Source organism: Calliphora vicina, chromosome 2, assembly GCF_958450345.1.
Source record: "Calliphora vicina chromosome 2, idCalVici1.1, whole genome shotgun sequence".
Classification (NCBI taxonomy): domain Eukaryota; kingdom Metazoa; phylum Arthropoda; class Insecta; order Diptera; family Calliphoridae; genus Calliphora; species Calliphora vicina.
In genome coordinates, this window is record NC_088781.1 from 57069831 (window position 1) to 57088461 (window position 18631).

Here is an 18631-nt window from a genome sequence, read left to right on the forward strand (position 1 = left end):
TATACCTTAAAACAGTCATTAAAATATTGAATAAAACGTAGTTTTTCTTTAAATGTATTGGTGTTTACTCTTCCATAAGGAACTTGTGGGCACCCCTGCCTTAAAATATTTTTTGATTTTAAGTTACCTCTTATAGAAAGTTTAACTTTGAAAGTATTTGTTTATCAATACTAAACATATTAACAAATGAAAATAATACATAATAGATATTAAAAACTTTGATTTTATACAAAAAAATACCATATGAAAAAAAATCATTGAGGGGGTGCTTTAGTTATGGCCAATACTGTATATTGTATATATTAATGACTTAGTAATAGTCTTTGAAATATCTATCATTAGATATCCATATTGTCTATATTAATGACTTAGTAATCCAGATATAGGTCAAAAATCCTCTGGTTTTTTCCTTATATCTCAGCCATTTGTGGACAGATTTTCTCGATTTTAGCAACCATAACAAGAACAATGCAATCTCATCCATGCAAATCAATGCATTAGTTAAACTTCTCATATGACCTTCATCCCAAATACATTCCCATGATAAAATCAAATGAATTTTATTTCATAGCTTTTTCATCAAAAAATCAAATATTAAATACACATTTAGCGAATTTCATTTCATAGCTTTTTCATTATGCTTTGCATAATTTACTTTTATTTCATAAATAAAGACTCCAAAGAATTAAGAACATTAAATTAAAAATAAAGAAAATAAAAAAAAAATTAAACCAAAAAGAAAGAAAATATTTTAAAAAAATACTTTAAATTACTCCACAACATAGATAAAATTACGTCCAACAGGTGTCGATGTACCATTCTCTTCCACCAAAGTAATCTGCTGTTTCTCCATGTCCAATAGCAACGAGCCAGCAGTTAAAGCTATCTTACCCTTTTTGTAATCTTGGAATTCGGGCAATTGGCGGGGTCCCAAAACGGGATCTTCATAACGCCACATGTGTAATGTAGATAAATCAGCTAAGGGAAGCAAAATAATAAATATAAAATAAAGTCAAATAGAGTTATTTTAAAACTATACCTTTGAAACTCAAAATTTTTGCTAATTTTTCGCGCAGTGTTTTGACCGTTTCGCCCTCGGAAACGACGGTGTTGACTTGAAAGAGGCTAGACCTTTCAATGGGATTGGTGAATGTGACGGTAACATGAGGAGCAACGGTGAACGCAATAAAGGGATTGCCTGGCCTTACTTCTTCTCTCGTCTTTTCGGGTGCCGAAGCATCATCGGTGTATTTTACTTCCAAAGCCTCTAAATCCAAAGTATTCTTCAAATATTCCAAGTTGTCCAGCAAAACTTGACGTTCATCAAACTCAAGATTAACAGCCATGGCAGCCAAACCTTTACCGCTCTCCACCTTTTCGCGTATCATCTGAGCAAAGGGCATAACACGTTTCATGAACTTTTTCAGTTCCTCCTTCTTTTGCAGAGTGGCAGCAATCACCTTATTGTCCGGAAATGAATTCGTGGGTGTGTATAAATCTCTCATGGTGTCGAGCACGCAGCATTGCCATGGAGGGTAAGTTTTGGCTACCCACACTAAAGCCCTATTAGGTTTTACGGAGGTGGGAGCTACTGCCTTTTCCTTGCCACCCTTACCCTTGACTTGCAAAAGATTTTTCAAATTCAAACGGAAGGAGTGAGCAGCTTCCATTAAATATTCCGAGCACATGATATCAATTTCATTAATGGCACCCACCTCTGGCCATTGAGCATGCAGTATAGACTGTTTGTTGCCCAGCAAACCCCAAACATGTTCTGCCACATGGGGACAGATGGGAGCCATGAGTAAAGCTTGACGGCGTATGAATTCAAATACCAAATCCACGTGCATGCCATGAGTACCGCACAATTCACGGTATTTATCTCTGGTGAGCTGCAGTTCATAGAAACCAGTACGCAAAGCCTCTTTGAACAACATTTTCTTGTAGTGCTCATCAGTCTGTTTGGTTTTCAAGTTCATTTCGCTGATGAAGACTTTGTCGTTGAACGTATGCTGAGATCCCTTGCGCATGGCCGGACGGGCAGCTAACATTTCCTTGACCCACTCAATGAAGGTGTACAATCTTAAAATACCAGCATCGGCGGTGCTTTCTACAAAATTGGCATCTTCTACACTGTCGCCGGCATCGGCCAAACACAAACGCATGCCGTCAGCCGAGAATTTATCTACGGCCTCATGCAAAGTAAGGAAATTACCATCGGATTTGGACATTTTCAAGGAATTCAAAAGTAAATGGCCATTGACACGCATGCCTTTGGGCCATTTAGTTTCATCTTTGGGCCAAATGGCAGCATGATTGTAGAGCGAGAATGTTAAATGGTTTTGGATTAAATCCTTGCCGGATACTCTCAAGTCCATGGGATACCAATATTCGAATTCTCTTCTCAAAACATCCAAAGTAGCTTGTTTCACCTTTGTGGACTTGGGATAAGGAGTCTCCTTAAAGAATACATAATCCCAGACCTCGGAAGTCATATCTTCGGCTTTAATACCCAAAGGACTGGGCTTTTCACCACGGAAGGAGCCACCTTGCAGCAGATGGACGACGGTGTAGAAGGCCATATAGATGGTGGAATCGGACAATGATTCGATGAGCCATTGTTCATCCCAGGGCAGTTTGGTACCCAAACCATAAGTACGAGAACAGGCATACTCGTGCAGCCAATTCAAACAATGTTCAAAATTATTGCGGGCTTCCTCATGGAATGTTTCCATTTTTTCCAAAATCTTGAAGGCCTGGGCTTGCCACTCAGCTTCACCGTAGTTCAAATACCATTGGTTGCACAGGGCCACCACACATTGATCTCCAGAACGAGAGATAATGGTCTTTTCTGGTTCATAGTAAATATCAGCCTCCTTGGAGTCGACCAATTGTTTTTGCAAGTCTTTCTTGACATCCTGCACCTTCTTGCCCTTGTGTTCACCCACCAACATGACACCATCATAAAAGCCCTTAAGATAGCACAGTTCCTTAGCTTCGGCCAATTTGTCTTTGTCATTTTGAGACTGAATCTTAAACAAGTCGTAGGCATGCTTAGCACACATGTTGCCCAAACTGGGCACCTCAATAATGGATATGGGTTCATAGGGCAAAACCATTTCATCGGTGAGGCCATACTTTTGTCTAAAAGCCTCCTTCTTTTGCAAGTCCATTAAGGCTGCATAATCATCGGGAGAATCAGATGGCACTGAGGTCACCACACCAGTACCCTTGTCCTCTTTAATGGACAACATGGGCAAAGTGTAAATGGTTTTGTGGGAAGTCAAGGGTGAGGACAAAGGTGTACCCATAAGATCTTGTCCCGTTAATTCAGCCAATTCAACAATTTTTCCCTCCTCGGCGGTGAAACCTTGATAGGACATATTTCTGGCAGCACGTCTTGTGCTGATCCAAACCTCATTGTTGCGTGTGGTTTGCCATGCAATATATTTAACATCGGGATGTAGCCAACAGTTGGTTTGGCCATACATAGTCTCAGGTCTTAAGGTAGCAGCTACCAGGTAAACCGGTTCTTTGATGGCACTAGAAAAGAGTTTTATTAAAAACAAGTCGTTTTAAAAGTTATTAAGTTAAACAATTTACCTTAATTTAGCTGGTTTTTCCAAAACTTTCATTTTAATTAATGTATACTCTTGGGGTCCAACACCTTCACCGCTCGAACGATCGTGATCCATGCAGGGTTGGCCATCCTTAGGTGAATAGATGGTGTAACGTTTGCCATACATGACCTTGCCACGATTTTTCAAGTGCATAAATTGCCAGCGTACAAAAGAATCATAGAAGGGGTTTACGTCGGTAGTTATGAAAGTTCTGCGCCAATCCACCTTAAATTTGTTAAAAAAAAAAACATTTTTTTCATTATTTAATCAGAACCCAAAATTTATGCATACGAGTAAGAGCAGCAAGTAAAATTGCTAATATTGTTGTTACCGAAAAGCATGAAAGTTAGACCATAATTATTTATGAAACTAGTGAGTTTCCTTAATCTCACTGCAATTCTTTAAGCAATGAAATAAAACCTATTCCAAATTTATTCACTTATTGACATTAGCACCAGGTAGCATCTAAGGTAGCCCTAAGGGCCATTATTACAACTTGCCGTTATAGTTAAAGGTAACTTTAAGAAATAGAAAAAGGTACCTTTAAAGGTAACTTTAACTATAAAGGCAAGTTGTAATAATGGCCCTTAAAATTTCTATATAATTTATTTTCAACTTTTACTTTCAACTAAAAACAGTAAATCGAACTGACTGGAACACAAATAAATAAATTAAAAACCCAATCTTTTACTTACATGTATACCAATCCTCTTCAAATCCTTAACAGCCAAAGGTGGGAAATAATTCAACCAATGCTCGGCATCGGCAAAAGGCTTAATCTCCTCGTCCTTTAAGCCCAAACTGTGCATAATTTGCCACTGATATTTGGCCGTACCAGTCTTAGCCACAGCCTTACTCTTCTTGCCCTTCGACTTATCTTTAGGCACATCGACTTGAGAAGTTTCTACAGGAGCAACCTCTTCGCTGGCAGCTGGAAATTGTGGTGGATAACCATAGTCTTCCATTTCGCGTTTCAATTTATCAGCACATGCCTTAATGGGCATGCCGGTACAATGAAAACCAAAAGGCCACAAAACACGTTTACCCTTGGAGCGCTGATAGCGTATGGCAAATTCAGCCTTCGACAATGAGAACGTATGACCCAAATGTAAGCGACCATTCATATAGGGAAATGGAAAGGTAACGAAAAATTTCTCATCTTGAGATTTTTTGGGTTCTGCTGGAGCATCGGTTTCGTGTAGATGTTCTTGTTCCCAACGCTGTTGCACTTCCTGTTCGATTTTTTGTAAATATTCCACCTTAAAGGTGCCTTTGCGCTCCACATTAGCCTGTTAGTGGTAAAAGTAAAATGTTAATATTTCATTCATAATATTCTCGTTAAATTACATCAGATAAATTGTGGGAATTTCTTTTGGAGAAAATCATGACAACACACACATTCACACTTTGCAAAAATATTATTGTTGGGTGAGTCAAATTATTTTCACACAAATGACTGCAGCCAATGAATTATTTGTATTTTCTTACCATGCTTTTGTTGTAGCTGCGTATTTGCTGTTTTATAAGTTTATTTATTTAGAATTTATTAAGTTTTTGCATAAAATTTAAATAAACTTTTAACAAAAAGTGCAACGTGTTGTTCCACCGAAAAGAACTAAAAGAATTTTGACAGTTCAATAAGCGGTTTGGAAAAAAAATAAATGAGAAAAAGAGAGTACAGGGTGATTCGTAAAATACAAATACTAAAGCTTAAAAGTGATGCCAAGTTTGCAAAATCAATTAAAATTTAAAATTCTAAAAAAAACAATTTTATTACAATACGAATTTATATCAGTGATGTTCGCCATACAACAATTGTTTAAAAAATTTACACACATTTGTTATGCTCTTTTAAATACTTTTGTTCATTCATCGCTGAGCATGCGAAGAAAACACATGTGGCGGACTATCGTAATTTTTTTTCAGAAATTTATTAAGCATTGTTGTTGGTTGTTTTTGTTCGCAGCATAGCAAACACACGCGTTTCAATTAAAATTGAACACAAAGTCAAAAATAAATACAAAATTTAAGAGAATTCCGGACTTACAATGTATATTTTTTCATTTCCTTAAAATTTAAATTTCATTCATTTAATAAATTGGTTTTATTTGACAAAAATTCTAAATCTAAACTTTCTTCATTTTGTTATTATTTTAAGTGTATGGCATTATGTTTGCTGGGTAGGTAGCTCTCTCACCAATACATCTTCATTTTTATTTTTGAACATCACTGATTTATATGACAGTACTTCAGAAAATGTTGAGATACATAAAAAGTGAATTTAGCGAAGCCGGTGTTCGATACAGCACAGAGTTTAAAGTCCCTTCTCAAGGCCGAAGTCCGGCCATACAGAAAATATGAATATTAACAGAAAAAAAATATGAAAATATGTAATATAACTCTTACCGGGGTCTTCATTTGTTCCATACATTTATACATTGTAAAAGGTCATGTTTTCAAAATCTGAAATTACGAAAAATAGTTCACAAAAAAGTATCTATTGTAATCTTTCCACTATCGGCAACCTGTGAATGCGCTCGGTAGCATTCAGCTATGCTTCCTTAGGTCGTGGAATGAGCTCACTTGAACAAGACATTAAATCTCATGTTCGTGGATTGCTCCATCCATTCCCGACGGCGTTAATGGATTGATATATTTGGTAAACGATATACATATTTAGTAAATTAAATTCAAAGATTTTTAATTTTCAGTTTTCTACATTTTTTATTTATTAGTAATTTATAAAAAAAAACCGAAAATATCTTACATACTATATGCCAACCTTAATATCTATACTTCGTTGAGTAATCTTTAGGCGAAACCACTAAACCACGACCTTTACGTGCCCCCCGATAAACAGTCTCACCGTATATAAAAAAAAAACTTTTTTTGTAATAAAAGTGTGTGGCAATGTCATTCGAAAAATTTATAGCAATTCTTTGAAAGTTTGAGAAAGTGGTATTCTGATCCTTGTGCTGAAATAATTTGACAGTCCAGCACGTCTGATGTTTCCAGTGTTTCCCAAAAAGAAGTTACCTATAAAAGTTAAAAAAATATTTATAAAATATATTTGCTAACAAAAATTGACATAAGTCATGTTACTGATATCATTTGAATGTTAACTTCAGAATTAAAATAATCTCCACTGTGAAGTAGAAATTGTTCAACTTAAATGTTAAATCAAATAAATAAAAAAAGGAAACAAATATATTGTAATTAGCTGCAGAGCGACCGTAGCTTAAATGCTCTTGAATTTAAGAGGTGAAAATTCTTCAAACTATAATTTTTAAAAGAAACTAGTTATTTTCGTGCTTTTTTAAACACTAAATTAACTCATTTGTATTAAAACTAAAACTTGGCTGCACTTTTAGAGGTTGTTATTGAATTTTGACAGCAGCAGCTGTTGTTGATAAACGTTTTATAAAAATTTTAAGAAAAAATAAAAAAATAGTATATTTAGTTAAAATAACTTTTTTTTTATAAGAAAACTCGAATTAAATAATCCAGCACCATGTCTTATATGTTACCACATTTACACAACGGCTGGCAAGTCGATCAGGCCATTCTATCCGAGGAAGACCGTGTGGTGGTATGTATATTTTCTTAAACCCAAAGAAAATTATTAAAAATCTAATTGTTTTCCTTTAGGTCATACGTTTTGGCCACGATTGGGACCCGGCCTGTATGAAAATGGACGAAGTCATGTATAGTATTGCGGAGAAAGTGAAAAATTTCGCTGTCATTTATTTGGTAGACATCACCGAAGTTCCCGATTTCAATAAAATGTATGAATTGTATGATCCCTGCACTTTGATGTTTTTCTTTCGCAACAAACACATTATGATTGATTTGGGCACTGGTAACAATAACAAAATAAATTGGCCCCTAGACGATAAACAAGAAATGATTGATATTGTTGAGACTGTTTATCGGGGGGCACGCAAAGGTCGTGGTTTAGTGGTTTCGCCTAAAGATTACTCAACGAAGTATAGATATTAAGGTTGGCATATAGTATTTAAGATATTTTCGGGTATTTTTTTTTTTTTTTATAAATTACTAATAAATATAAAATGTAGAAAACTGAAAATTAAAAATGTTTGAATTTAATTTACCAAATATATCAATCAATTAACGCCGTCGGGAATGGATGGAGCAATCCACGAAAATGAGATTTATGGTCTTGTTCAAGTGTGCTCATTCCACGACCTAAGGAAGTATAGCTGAATGCTACCGGGCGCATTCACAGGTTGCCGATAGTGGAACGTTTCGCAGATATGCGGATTCATCAAAACTTGCACAGGCGAGGAACTATGCTCCTTATAGGAACTTATGTATATGTATATTTCTAAAGGCATTGAATGCAGGCAATGCCGAATATTTACTCAAAAAACGTAGCACGCATTTGTTTGACTTTGTTTAACTCTTACAAGTGTTTTGTTATATTAAACAGCTTCCAAAAATACAAAATTTATAAATACGCAAATATGAACAATCTTCCAAAAGTGAACTGGCAGTTCTGAAAAACATAATTCTTACAATATGTGTCACCCAAAGAAGTTACAAATGAATCTGTCCATAGAACAGGCGCGGATCCAGTGGGGGTGAAATAGGAATTACACCCCCCCCAAACCGAAAAGTTTTAATATAAAAATTAAAAATAAAGAAAAATGTAGAACAAATTTTAATTTACCCCCCCTCACTAGTGTCCAAAAAACCGGCAAATTTAAAAAACCGGTTTCCGGTTTAACCGAAAAAGTGAGTTTTTTAAAAAAAAAACGGTTTTGATTATTGTCTTTTAATAAAACCGGTTATGCGGTTTCGGTTTTTGTCTTCAAAAAAACCGGTTATATTGAATTTTTTTTAATGAAAATTTAGCATTTTTGAATTCTTTATGCAATTATTTTATATATTTTACGAAATGTTGTCAAAAGCTACAATTTTGTATAAAATAAAACAATATTTTTAAAAATGGTATCAAAGTTTTTCATAAATATGTTTGAATGAGCTTTAGAAAATATATTTCATTAAAACCGGTTAACCGTCTTACAAAAACCGGTTTGTCAAAAATCCGAAAAGTTAAAGAAAACCGAAACCGGTGGAGTTTACAAAGATGAAAAAACCGGTTTTCGGTTTTGGATACTCTACCCCCCACGCAGTCCTGGAAAAATATCACAATAGCTATGTTCAATAACTAAAAGTTGTTACTAGTTAGTAACAATTGTTACTGGAAAAGCGTTCATTAACTCAAAAAACTTGCAAGTATAGAAAAATTCAAGAGCGTATAAATTTTAGGTGCTCTCTCGTTGCAAACTATTACAAGTTCTATTGTGAACTCGTAATAGTTAGCAGCTTATATTTCATATGTTTTGTGTTATTGTTTATTTATTTTCAATTTTATTTTTGTGGTGAAAAAATATAAAAAAAAAGAATTTTCAATAAAATTGAAGAAAATGTGAGTATTTATACATTTTAAAAGGAATAAAATATGAAAATTGTGTGTATAAAACAATTGTTACTGGAAAAGCGTTCATTTACTTTTTACTATTTTTGAGATTTTAAGAGAGTAATTTTGTAAATTTTGATTTTATTCTCTCGTTGCAAGTATTTACTGGGAAAGTAAATGAACAGACCTAATATTAAACAAAATTTGATGTTATTTTGTAAATAAAAAATCAATTTTTACTAAATATTTTTAATTTTATTGACAAAATTTGTCATAATAATTAACATAAGACATGTTAATGACAACATTTGAATGTTAACTCCAGAATTAATTAATAATCTCCACTCTGGAGTAGAAATTGGAATAAAAAGAGATTTCCAAATATGAAATATAATAAATACATATAAATGCTTTCATTTATTTCGAAACACAAAAGATATACAAGCAATTTGAATTCAGTTTCAACGATTTCTAAATGTTAACTCATATTGCAAAATTTAATATTAATACTATTTCAAACTACAATTTTTAAAACGAACTAATTATTTTCGGGATTATTTTAACATTAGATTATTTCAACACCAAATATATCCACACTCGGGAGATAAGAGTCCTCCCGAGCTGAATTTTTAATAAATCGTTAGGTGAGATTTCAAGCTTTAATTTGATATAAGTCTCGAGCTGGAGGTCGCTGGAGATCAATAGATACAAGCATTCAATTAGGTCAACTTTTAAAAGTAATAAAGATATAAGCCTAATATTTTTGGTACATGATAATTAGATTGTTTATTACAAATCAGGTAGATCAGAAGACATGAAAAAAACGAAACACTGTGCGATGCCTTGTCGAACATTTCCGTTTCCTCCCTAAAGCTGTTTTGACAAGTAGCAGTATAATTTCAAATATAATTGATACAAAATCACGATCACTCCATAAATAAAACAAATGTTTAAATGATTTTTTATATTATTTACTGATTTTTCTTTATTAAATTGTTGCTAACATTTACATTAATTTTTTTTTTGGTTTTGTTGTTGTTTTTTGTTTAATATTATTTTGTTTTTATTTCGAATTTCTTTTTGGTTTTAAATAACATTTAACTAAAATTTTACTCATATATGTTTTCCATTTCTTTTGTTATATATTTTTTTTGTTTTAACTTAAACGATTTTTAATTATTTGTTGTTTTTCTCTTTTTTAAATACCCATTCAACTAATAATAATTATATTGTTAGTTATAATATTTCTCTTTTTTTTGTTATTTAATTTTAAGTTTACTTAAATTATAATATTTATTTTCTTTGTTTTTTTTTCTGTTTGGTAAAACTATTTCGTAATGATTTGTTTAAATTTAATGATTTAATTCAAAATTATAATATGTAGTTCGAAAGGGATTCAAAAAATTTTAAAATTATAATACAAATACATACATAATTAAATTAATGTAATGGTGTTTGATTTTTAAATTTATTAGGTTTTAATTATCTTATTAATGTGATAACAATTATTTTGTTTTTTGTTTTTATTAAATTAAATTTTCTCTGGTAAACTATAATAAATGCCTTAACTGATTTTCCTTAATACTGTACTGCATAATAATATTTTCTGATTTAATTAATTTTTTTAGTTTTAAAGCCCACACCTTGTTTTAGTTACATAGTTTATTAATTTAAATATTCTATAAGTAGAGAGGAGTTCTTCGAATTAAATCAATTTGATTCGGAATTTAAAAATGCCATCTACTCATTCCATAAATCAATTCTCAAAATCAAATTATTTGTTTTTTTTTTAAATAGAACTCATTCATTGTTGAATCTATGGGTCTATGATTATCCCAATAGACTATACTTTCCTGTGCTGCACTATCAATCTGAGAATTGCGGGTTCGAATCCCACCAGACACTCTCGTTGTATCTCCAGACAAGTGTTAAAAAAATTCCCAAAAATTTAAATATAATTTATTCATTGTTGAATCTATGGGTCTATGTTTGTCCCAATAGACTAGACGTTCCTGTGCTGGACTATCAATCTGAGAATTGCAGGTTCGAATCCCACCAGAGACTCTGGTTGTATCTCCAGACAAGTGTTTGTTAAAATAAATTCATAATGGAATTAATTCATTCAACCTTTGAATGATTCAATTTTTTAATTTGATTTTGAAAATAAAATTGAGAATTAATTCTTCGAAACTTTGAAAGAGAGCTTACCTTTCTTTATGGTCTATAAGCGGAAACTAGAAAAAAACTCAAACAAAAAAATTACTCAAAATAATCACACATACGAGTGTTGTTTTTGTTTTCACATAGTTTTATTTACTAATACATTCTCACCACTTAGGTTTCTGACAACTGAGTTAGGTCTTTGACAGGAGAGTTTCCGCTCTATGTCTATTCTCTATGTATCAGACATAATCATGAGAATTTTGATATTGAAAATTATAATTAAAATTTATACACAAAAAGAACTTTGGGTAAAGACCTCTACAACGATGTGTAATTTTAATCGAGATCGAAAATTTTATAAAAAATCTATTGATATTAATATAATTTTTTGAAGGTCATTGAGCTGTCAAAGATTATCTAAATATTAACAGATTTCCGCTTCTAGGACTTTGTCATGTTAAAGTGACTCTCTCATATAAAGTGCTTAAACTAGAATCGATCTATTATTCCAAAGGAACCAACAATAGAGATCTAGTTTTTATTGGCATTTTCTTACCCACTAAAAAATTAAATTTATTCAAACATAGGAATTGGATTATAAAATAACCAGATATAGGACAGATAAATTTATATGAAGAACAACAGATTTTTAAATTCTTCCTAAAAATAAATTTAAAACCTGGTGTGGGACTTAATTAAATCGGCCTTGGCCGATCATAAAAATTTGTCCTTAAATTATATTCAGTTTTGTGTTACAATTAAATTTTCTTATAAATTCTTCTTGATTTTGAAATAATGTTTGATGATAACTTTTCTTTGTCGTTTTTTTCTCACAATGTAACTTAAATTCTATATATATTTTAATATTAATTTTACTTTTTATTTATCAAACAATTGGTTCCACTACTTTATTAATTTTTTTTTCAGTTTTTTGTTTAGTTTTTTTTTTTTTTTATTAAATAACTTTTTATTCTGTTTCTTTTTAATTTATAGATTCTAATCATTGAACAATTCTTAAATATGGGACTACAACATTTTGTTTTTGTTTTATATTTATTTAATATTAATTTATTTTATAAGTAACTAATAATTATTTTTACGATCTTCATTCAGCATTTTTAGTTTAAACTAAATTATATATAAAAAAAACAAAATTAATGTTTAACAAATTTGATTTTTTTTTTTTTTATTTTATTTATAGTTTTTTGATTTATGTATTATTTCCTAAAACAAAATTCAAACGTTTTGATATTTTGTATACCTACAGTATTTATTACAAGCTTTATTATTAACCAAAGCTTGTTGTACTTTGAATAGAAAATATGTTTTGGTTTTCTTGGAAAATGAAGCTTAAGATTTCATTGTTTAGAACAGTTTTAATAGTGAAGATTTAAACAAATTAAAATCTTTAATAAATAAATTTTATTTAATAAAGCTCTTTTTTCTCTGAAAATGTGTGAAGTTTAATTTGAAGCTTAATTTAAGCATGTTTTATTCCTTAAAAAACTATAATTTTATTTAAAAAATTTAGTAAAGAGGCTACCATTTCGAAAATTTATGTAAGAACTTTATTTCAAAAAGTTATTTTTTTGAAAAGTACAGCTGTTTGGTTAAAATTAAGGAATACGTTCGTAAATGCAGTAAAATTGTCTATATCTATAACTGATGCCAGAAAAGCTAAGCGGGTTGGTTTTTAATTTGGTTACTGTCTCAACCAAGGTTCGAAAGAATTAATTCTTAGTTCAACTTTCAAAATCAAATTAATTTTTTTCTCCTAACCATTCCATTAAACACTTCATTTCGAATTAACTTCTTATTGAATCATCAAAATTTTATTTAATCAAATCCATTACGAAATAGCTTAATCAATTGTATTGAATGAAGTAAATATTTGTTCAATTCATTTTGTAAATGATTAAAAGCAAAACGAAAACAAAACAAAATGAAGCAATAATATTTTCATTCAATTTGTATTTGATTTAAATTAACAAAAATTTAATCATTCTCAGGTTTAATTAATTAAAAATTAATTCAACAATGAATGAATGAATAAAAGCCTTTGAATGAAACTAAATATTTTGTTATGTTGGGAATGGTTTTATTTAATAAAATTGTTAATTATAAATTAAGATTTAAGTTAAACTGTGTCCCAATAATGTGTAGTAAAATATGATCGTGTAAATAGACTTTAAACTACAACAGAAATAGACACATTATTGTGCCCTCTCCAACATGTTTTTCTATCAATTTCGGTAGTGTAAAAGGGGGCATAGGAAAATTAAAAGATGTCAGGCATCACAAACAAGCCGAATTTATACAATGTGGAGGCTGAAACAACAACAAAAAAATGCATTTTGTTGTCTAAGAACATGGTGAATTAAATAAAATGCAAAATTTTGTGTGAACATTAAGAAATTATAAAAACGATACATCGTTTTTTTGTTTAAGTTAAAATGACTACACTCAGGTCTCGTTTTATGCGGATTCAAATCTATGCGATTTTTAAATTAATTTTTTTTTTGAATTTTAAAAGATATTGAAATTTTAGATTAGCTTTTTTACCATTTTTTAAATTAAACCAATTTTGCATCACTGATATAATGGTTATAGTTTGTTTTTTACAGAATCAATTTCTTAATATGGATTCAGATACGACCAAGGAGTATTAACAAGGTGAGTGCGTCCCGGCAACAAATACAACAATGCAAAAACAACAGGCAATTTGTTTTTGTTAAAATGTACGGTAAATGTCAAAATCAAGGCGAATTAATATATTACTATGTTATTTACAATAACAAATGTAAACATGAACAAAGTTTGACATATAGTGTACATAAAACCACAGCGAATTAAGAAACAGCTGATTTTATGCACTCACCTTGTTAATACGCCTTGGATACGACTTTAAAATTCAAAATCGCAAAGTTTAATGACAAATTATTTTGCAAGAAAAGAAGCAATTTAAGCTCCTAAAAATTCTTTGATTTCGTCCCCTATTCGCTAGATTAATTCTAGTGATGAAAATTATATTTTATCATATGATGACCAATATGATTGTATCATCTAGTGATGAAAGTGATGTTGAACCAATTCCAAAACGATGCAGACAATTATTCAGTGATTCAGATTAATCATATATATTTACAGAATTTCATTAAAAAATGTGATGTAATTTTTTGGATCATTTTCACTTTTTCTGTAATTCATGAATTAATTTTATATTTTTGTTTATTTTTTTTAACGTATATTGTTCTTATTGTTTAAGTAAATTAAATAAATATATTTTTGTTGATGGTTTTTATGCGATTTTGTTCTTATTTTTTAATTAAAATTTTAATTTATGCGGTTTTTCAGAATTTTGGAACGAATCATTTTTGGAACGCATCTATCGCATAAAACGAGACCTGAGTGTATTTCAGTAAAAAAGGGCTATATTCGGCTGTGCCGAATCTTATATACCCTTCACCAAATTATACTTCAAAATACAAATTTTAAATATTTTTAGGTTTTTTTAATTTTTTGGAAAAAACTTTTTTTTTAAATTTTTTTAAATTTATTTTTTTTCTTAAATTTTAAAAAAAATTTGGTTTTTTTAAATTTGTTTTTGGTGAATGCATGTCTCACAGATTTATTGAAGACTAGCTGTCCCGGCAAACGTTGTTCTGCCATAGCTCATACAAAGTTTGAATACTGCCACTATAATAGTACTCCAGATATGCAATAATAAATTTTTATTTTGTATGGGAGGTGCCACGCCCATTATACCTATATAGGTCAATTGTGAATCTAAACCATCCAGGGACAAACTCAAACACACACAAAAAATTTCATCGAAATCGGCTCGTACAGAAGAATGCCATATCTCCGGAACTACTATGCCGATTTCGTGAAAACTTCACATAAACCATCTACAGACCATCCCCAACGTACCCTGAAACTTTGGTTGAAATCGGTCGACCCGTTTTCGCAGTTAGTGGTGACATCAAAATGTACATTTCTTTTTATATATAAGATTTGGATCCCGAAGTCATTTGGGGTCTTCAGAAAATTGATTTCAACAGACAGACAGACGGACATGGCTTAATCGACTCCGCAATCTATGAGGATCCAGAATATATTTACTTTATAGAGCCGGGAAATTATATTGTGGAAATTACAAACGGAATGACAAACTTATATATACCCATCTCACGAAGGTGAAGGGTATAAAAACGCCAACAATTGGTTAAGTTAAAAAAAACTCTGAATAAAGAGGGCTTACACTGGAAACATGACACAATCTGCCGTCTACACGTAATATCAGATGGTAAAAAGTGATCTACACATATTCTGGCGGTTTCAAAGAAGTACATCTGACTTATCTCACTCCACTTTTGTTTCCTACCACCCTCTTTTGGATCGTTAACAAATGTATTAATGCCAGGAATAAAACAGTTTATGCAAAAATAGTATAAAATATTTTTGATAATGTCGTTTTATTATCTATCTTCTATATCTATATATATAAAAATGAAATGGTCGATGTATGTAATGGCATCACGTGAGAACGGCTGGTGCGATTTGGCTGATTTTTTTTTATGCGATTAGAAATTTTCAGGAGATGGTTTGTAAAGAAAAAAAATTCTAAAATTCCGGGTAAAACTCGGATCTTTTTTAGTCCAGTCAACTGTAATAAAAAAGCTCCCTAAAGTATGCAGTACAAATTTAGATATTTTATTTGCAAATAAATAAGAACATTGGTTGGAGAAACTTGACGAACTAACATTAGTAAATGCTACCGGGCGAAGCCCCAACTAGTATTTAATAATAATTTATTATTGTTAAATTTTCAAACACTTTCACAGTTTATCACACTTGTAACGGAAATTTCTAGAAATTTATGATACTAAAAATATAAACAAAAACAACTTTGACAGTTTCTACAAATTCGCCTTAACCCTAAGTCTCCACGTAGCAATATTTATTGCTGCAATTGTCAAATTTGATTGCGTCAATGAAATTTGCGAGTGTAGACCACAAATTGCCATATGTAGCAATCCATTGCGCAATGATTGCTCTGCTGATTGTCTGAGCAATTATTGCTAAGCAATAAGCTGTCAGTTCAGTTGTCATTAATGTAAAATTTCTTCTTTCTATGATTCGATGCGATTAATTCATCCATATTTAATTTATTTAAGAACCAAAACAAACAAAAAAACAAAGAAATTAGTGAAAAAATCATTTAACGTAAAATAAACCACAGTTTTTCATAGAAAAACATAGAAAAATTTTGTATTTGTGACGAACGTTTTCTCCACCTAAAGCAATCAGCAATTACTCTGCTGTTGCTCTGCCGACGTTATTGCTTGAGCTTAGCAATAAAAATTGCTACGTGGAGACCTAGGGTAATGACTACCAAACATTAGACATAAACAAGTGATGCCAAATTTACGAAATTTTTATTTGACATCACTGCCTGTGATGCAATATTACTGCATTTCTGAACATAACCTACAACTTTTATTTCTTTTTAAAAGAATTTACTAGAGTATTGTTTCTCTATTTATTTGTTTGTTGATTATATAGTATAAAATAGTATTTATTGTTTTTTTTTTAGCATTAACAAATTAATGTTTCCTTGTTTTGTATTTTGTTTAAGAGATGAAACAGACTATTCAGGTTAATTTTTTATTTGTTTATTTAAAAAATAAGTTCCTATTTTTTTGCTTTTTGGTTTTCATTTCATGTATTTCAGATTTTTTGATTAAATTTTTGTTTTGGTTTTGTTTAAGTAGAAAAATAGATGCTTGATAGGTGGGATGATTTTAGGAAATTATTATTATTATTTTTTTTTTGTATTTTTATTATAATTATTATTTTGTTGTTATTCATACTACTCATTTTGGCTCTTAGTTGCTAAAAAATATTTCTATAATTTATTTTTTGTATGAAGTGGTATGAAAATATTATTATTATTTTTATATTATTTTTGTTTAAATTTCTACGTTAATTATTTTTATTTATTTATTTAATTATTTTTTGTTGATATTATTGGTGCATTTTTGTTTGGTATTAAATTTGTTTTAGTATTTTCTTTTGTTTTTATATTATAAAGTGCTTTCATTTTTTATTTAATCAGGTATATGAGTTGCAGTAGAATTGAAATGTTGTATATTTTATTTTGATTTTAACATGGAAAAATTTCGTTTGAACCTAAAGTACATGTGTGTGTGGCAAACAATTAGAAAATTGTGATAAATATCGTCTAAATGCTGGGTGGGGGGACTGTGAAAATAGTGAAAAAAGTGAATATAGAGGACATATCTAGGATTACTAATAGAATAAAGTCACGATATTGTTTCTGCACAGATTCTTTCTGATTTGTTTCCAATCGAATGATTCTATTATATCTCAATTTTTCGATACTACAACAGATAATCAGTTGACACAAAGGATTACGGTTAAAATATCCGAATTTCTGTCACGCCAACTAAAATTTTTTGGTCACAAGAAAAAATTCGTCATTTAATTTGCAATAAATTCTGTAAACAAAACCAAAAATAATAATTTACTTTTCTACTCCATTTCCAATTGTATTTCAGAAATTTCCATATGAATTTCAGAATTTTCTGTTTGTATTTCAGAATTTTTAATTTATACTTAAAAATTTTCTTCTTTTTTAGTAATTTCTGAAATACAATTAAAAAAATCAGAAATATAATTGGAAATTTCTGAAATTCAATTGGAATTTTCTGAAATATAATGGAATATATACATTCTGATTTGAAAATGAATGAAACATTTTTCCAGATTTAACAAATTTGGTGAAAAAAATTATTCGAACTTCGTGATTTTTGATAAAATGTTTAGAAAAAAGAAAGTATATTCTGTCAAGCAAAACTCTCGAAAGAAGCGAAAAAGTACGTCCTGATTGTTCTTAAGCAATAATGGCAATGATGTACGAGTTCTCTCTCCACCCAGAGCTGAATTACGAACGAAGCATTTCCTTTGCGGCACAATGTTCAAATATTTTCAGCATTATTGTAACTGTGAGGAAATTCAAAATTCGACACCATTATAAAAGTCTCCAGAACACAGCAATTAAACGATCTTTAATCCAAATTTTCAAATTGTCCAACTAAGAAACCGTATAAAGAGAAACCTTAGAGTAAAGACACATAAAGTATGTTTGTATGTATGTTTATGAAAAAAAGATTACGATTTTTAAGTAGATTGTATCTAAACACAGAGTAACAAACAGTCTCTTGACTAATATATTTATAATTTTATACTTAATTAATACTTTATTAGATAAGGTCTCATGGTCAAAAATATTTAAAGAATCATATATGTAACCGTGAAGAGGCAACAACTGTTTTCGATTGCTTTGTTGTAGGACTTTGTTTGGCGTTGCATAAATTATGCT

At 30.5% G+C, this 18631-nt stretch overlaps 2 protein-coding genes across 2 annotated transcripts; one reads left to right on the plus strand and one right to left on the minus strand.

Moving 5' to 3' along the window:
* Positions 1 to 614: 614 nt before the first annotated feature.
* On the minus strand, positions 615 to 5258 carry LeuRS (Leucyl-tRNA synthetase). The gene is made up of 5 exons (XM_065502451.1): positions 5109 to 5258; positions 4316 to 4909; positions 3604 to 3845; positions 1040 to 3543; positions 615 to 978 (listed from the first exon to the last, which is right to left on the minus strand). Exons 1-5 carry the CDS (start codon positions 5109 to 5111, stop codon positions 770 to 772), a joined length of 3552 nt encoding a protein of 1183 aa, XP_065358523.1. The 5' UTR covers positions 5112 to 5258; the 3' UTR covers positions 615 to 769.
* Positions 5259 to 7055: 1797 nt separating this feature from the next.
* Positions 7056 to 7653, plus strand: Dim1 (thioredoxin-like protein Dim1). Its single transcript, XM_065500537.1, has 2 exons — positions 7056 to 7209; positions 7269 to 7653. Exons 1-2 carry the CDS (start codon positions 7132 to 7134, stop codon positions 7617 to 7619), a joined length of 429 nt encoding a protein of 142 aa, XP_065356609.1. The 5' UTR covers positions 7056 to 7131; the 3' UTR covers positions 7620 to 7653.
* The last annotated feature ends 10978 nt before the right edge of the window (positions 7654 to 18631 follow it).

Coding starts and splice junctions, on each gene's coding strand:
- Dim1 (XM_065500537.1), top strand. CDS start 7,132: ATGTCTTATATGTTACCACATTTACACAACGGCTGGCAAGTCGATCAG. Junction 7,210..7,268: donor CCGAGGAAGACCGTGTGGTG/GTATGTATATTT, acceptor GTTTTCCTTTAG/GTCATACGTTTTGGCCACGA.
- LeuRS (XM_065502451.1), bottom strand. Junction 3,544..3,603: donor GAAAAACCAGCTAAATTAAG/GTAAATTGTTTA, acceptor ACTCTTTTCTAG/TGCCATCAAAGAACCGGTTT. Junction 979..1,039: donor AAAAATTTTGAGTTTCAAAG/GTATAGTTTTAA, acceptor TGCTTCCCTTAG/CTGATTTATCTACATTACAC.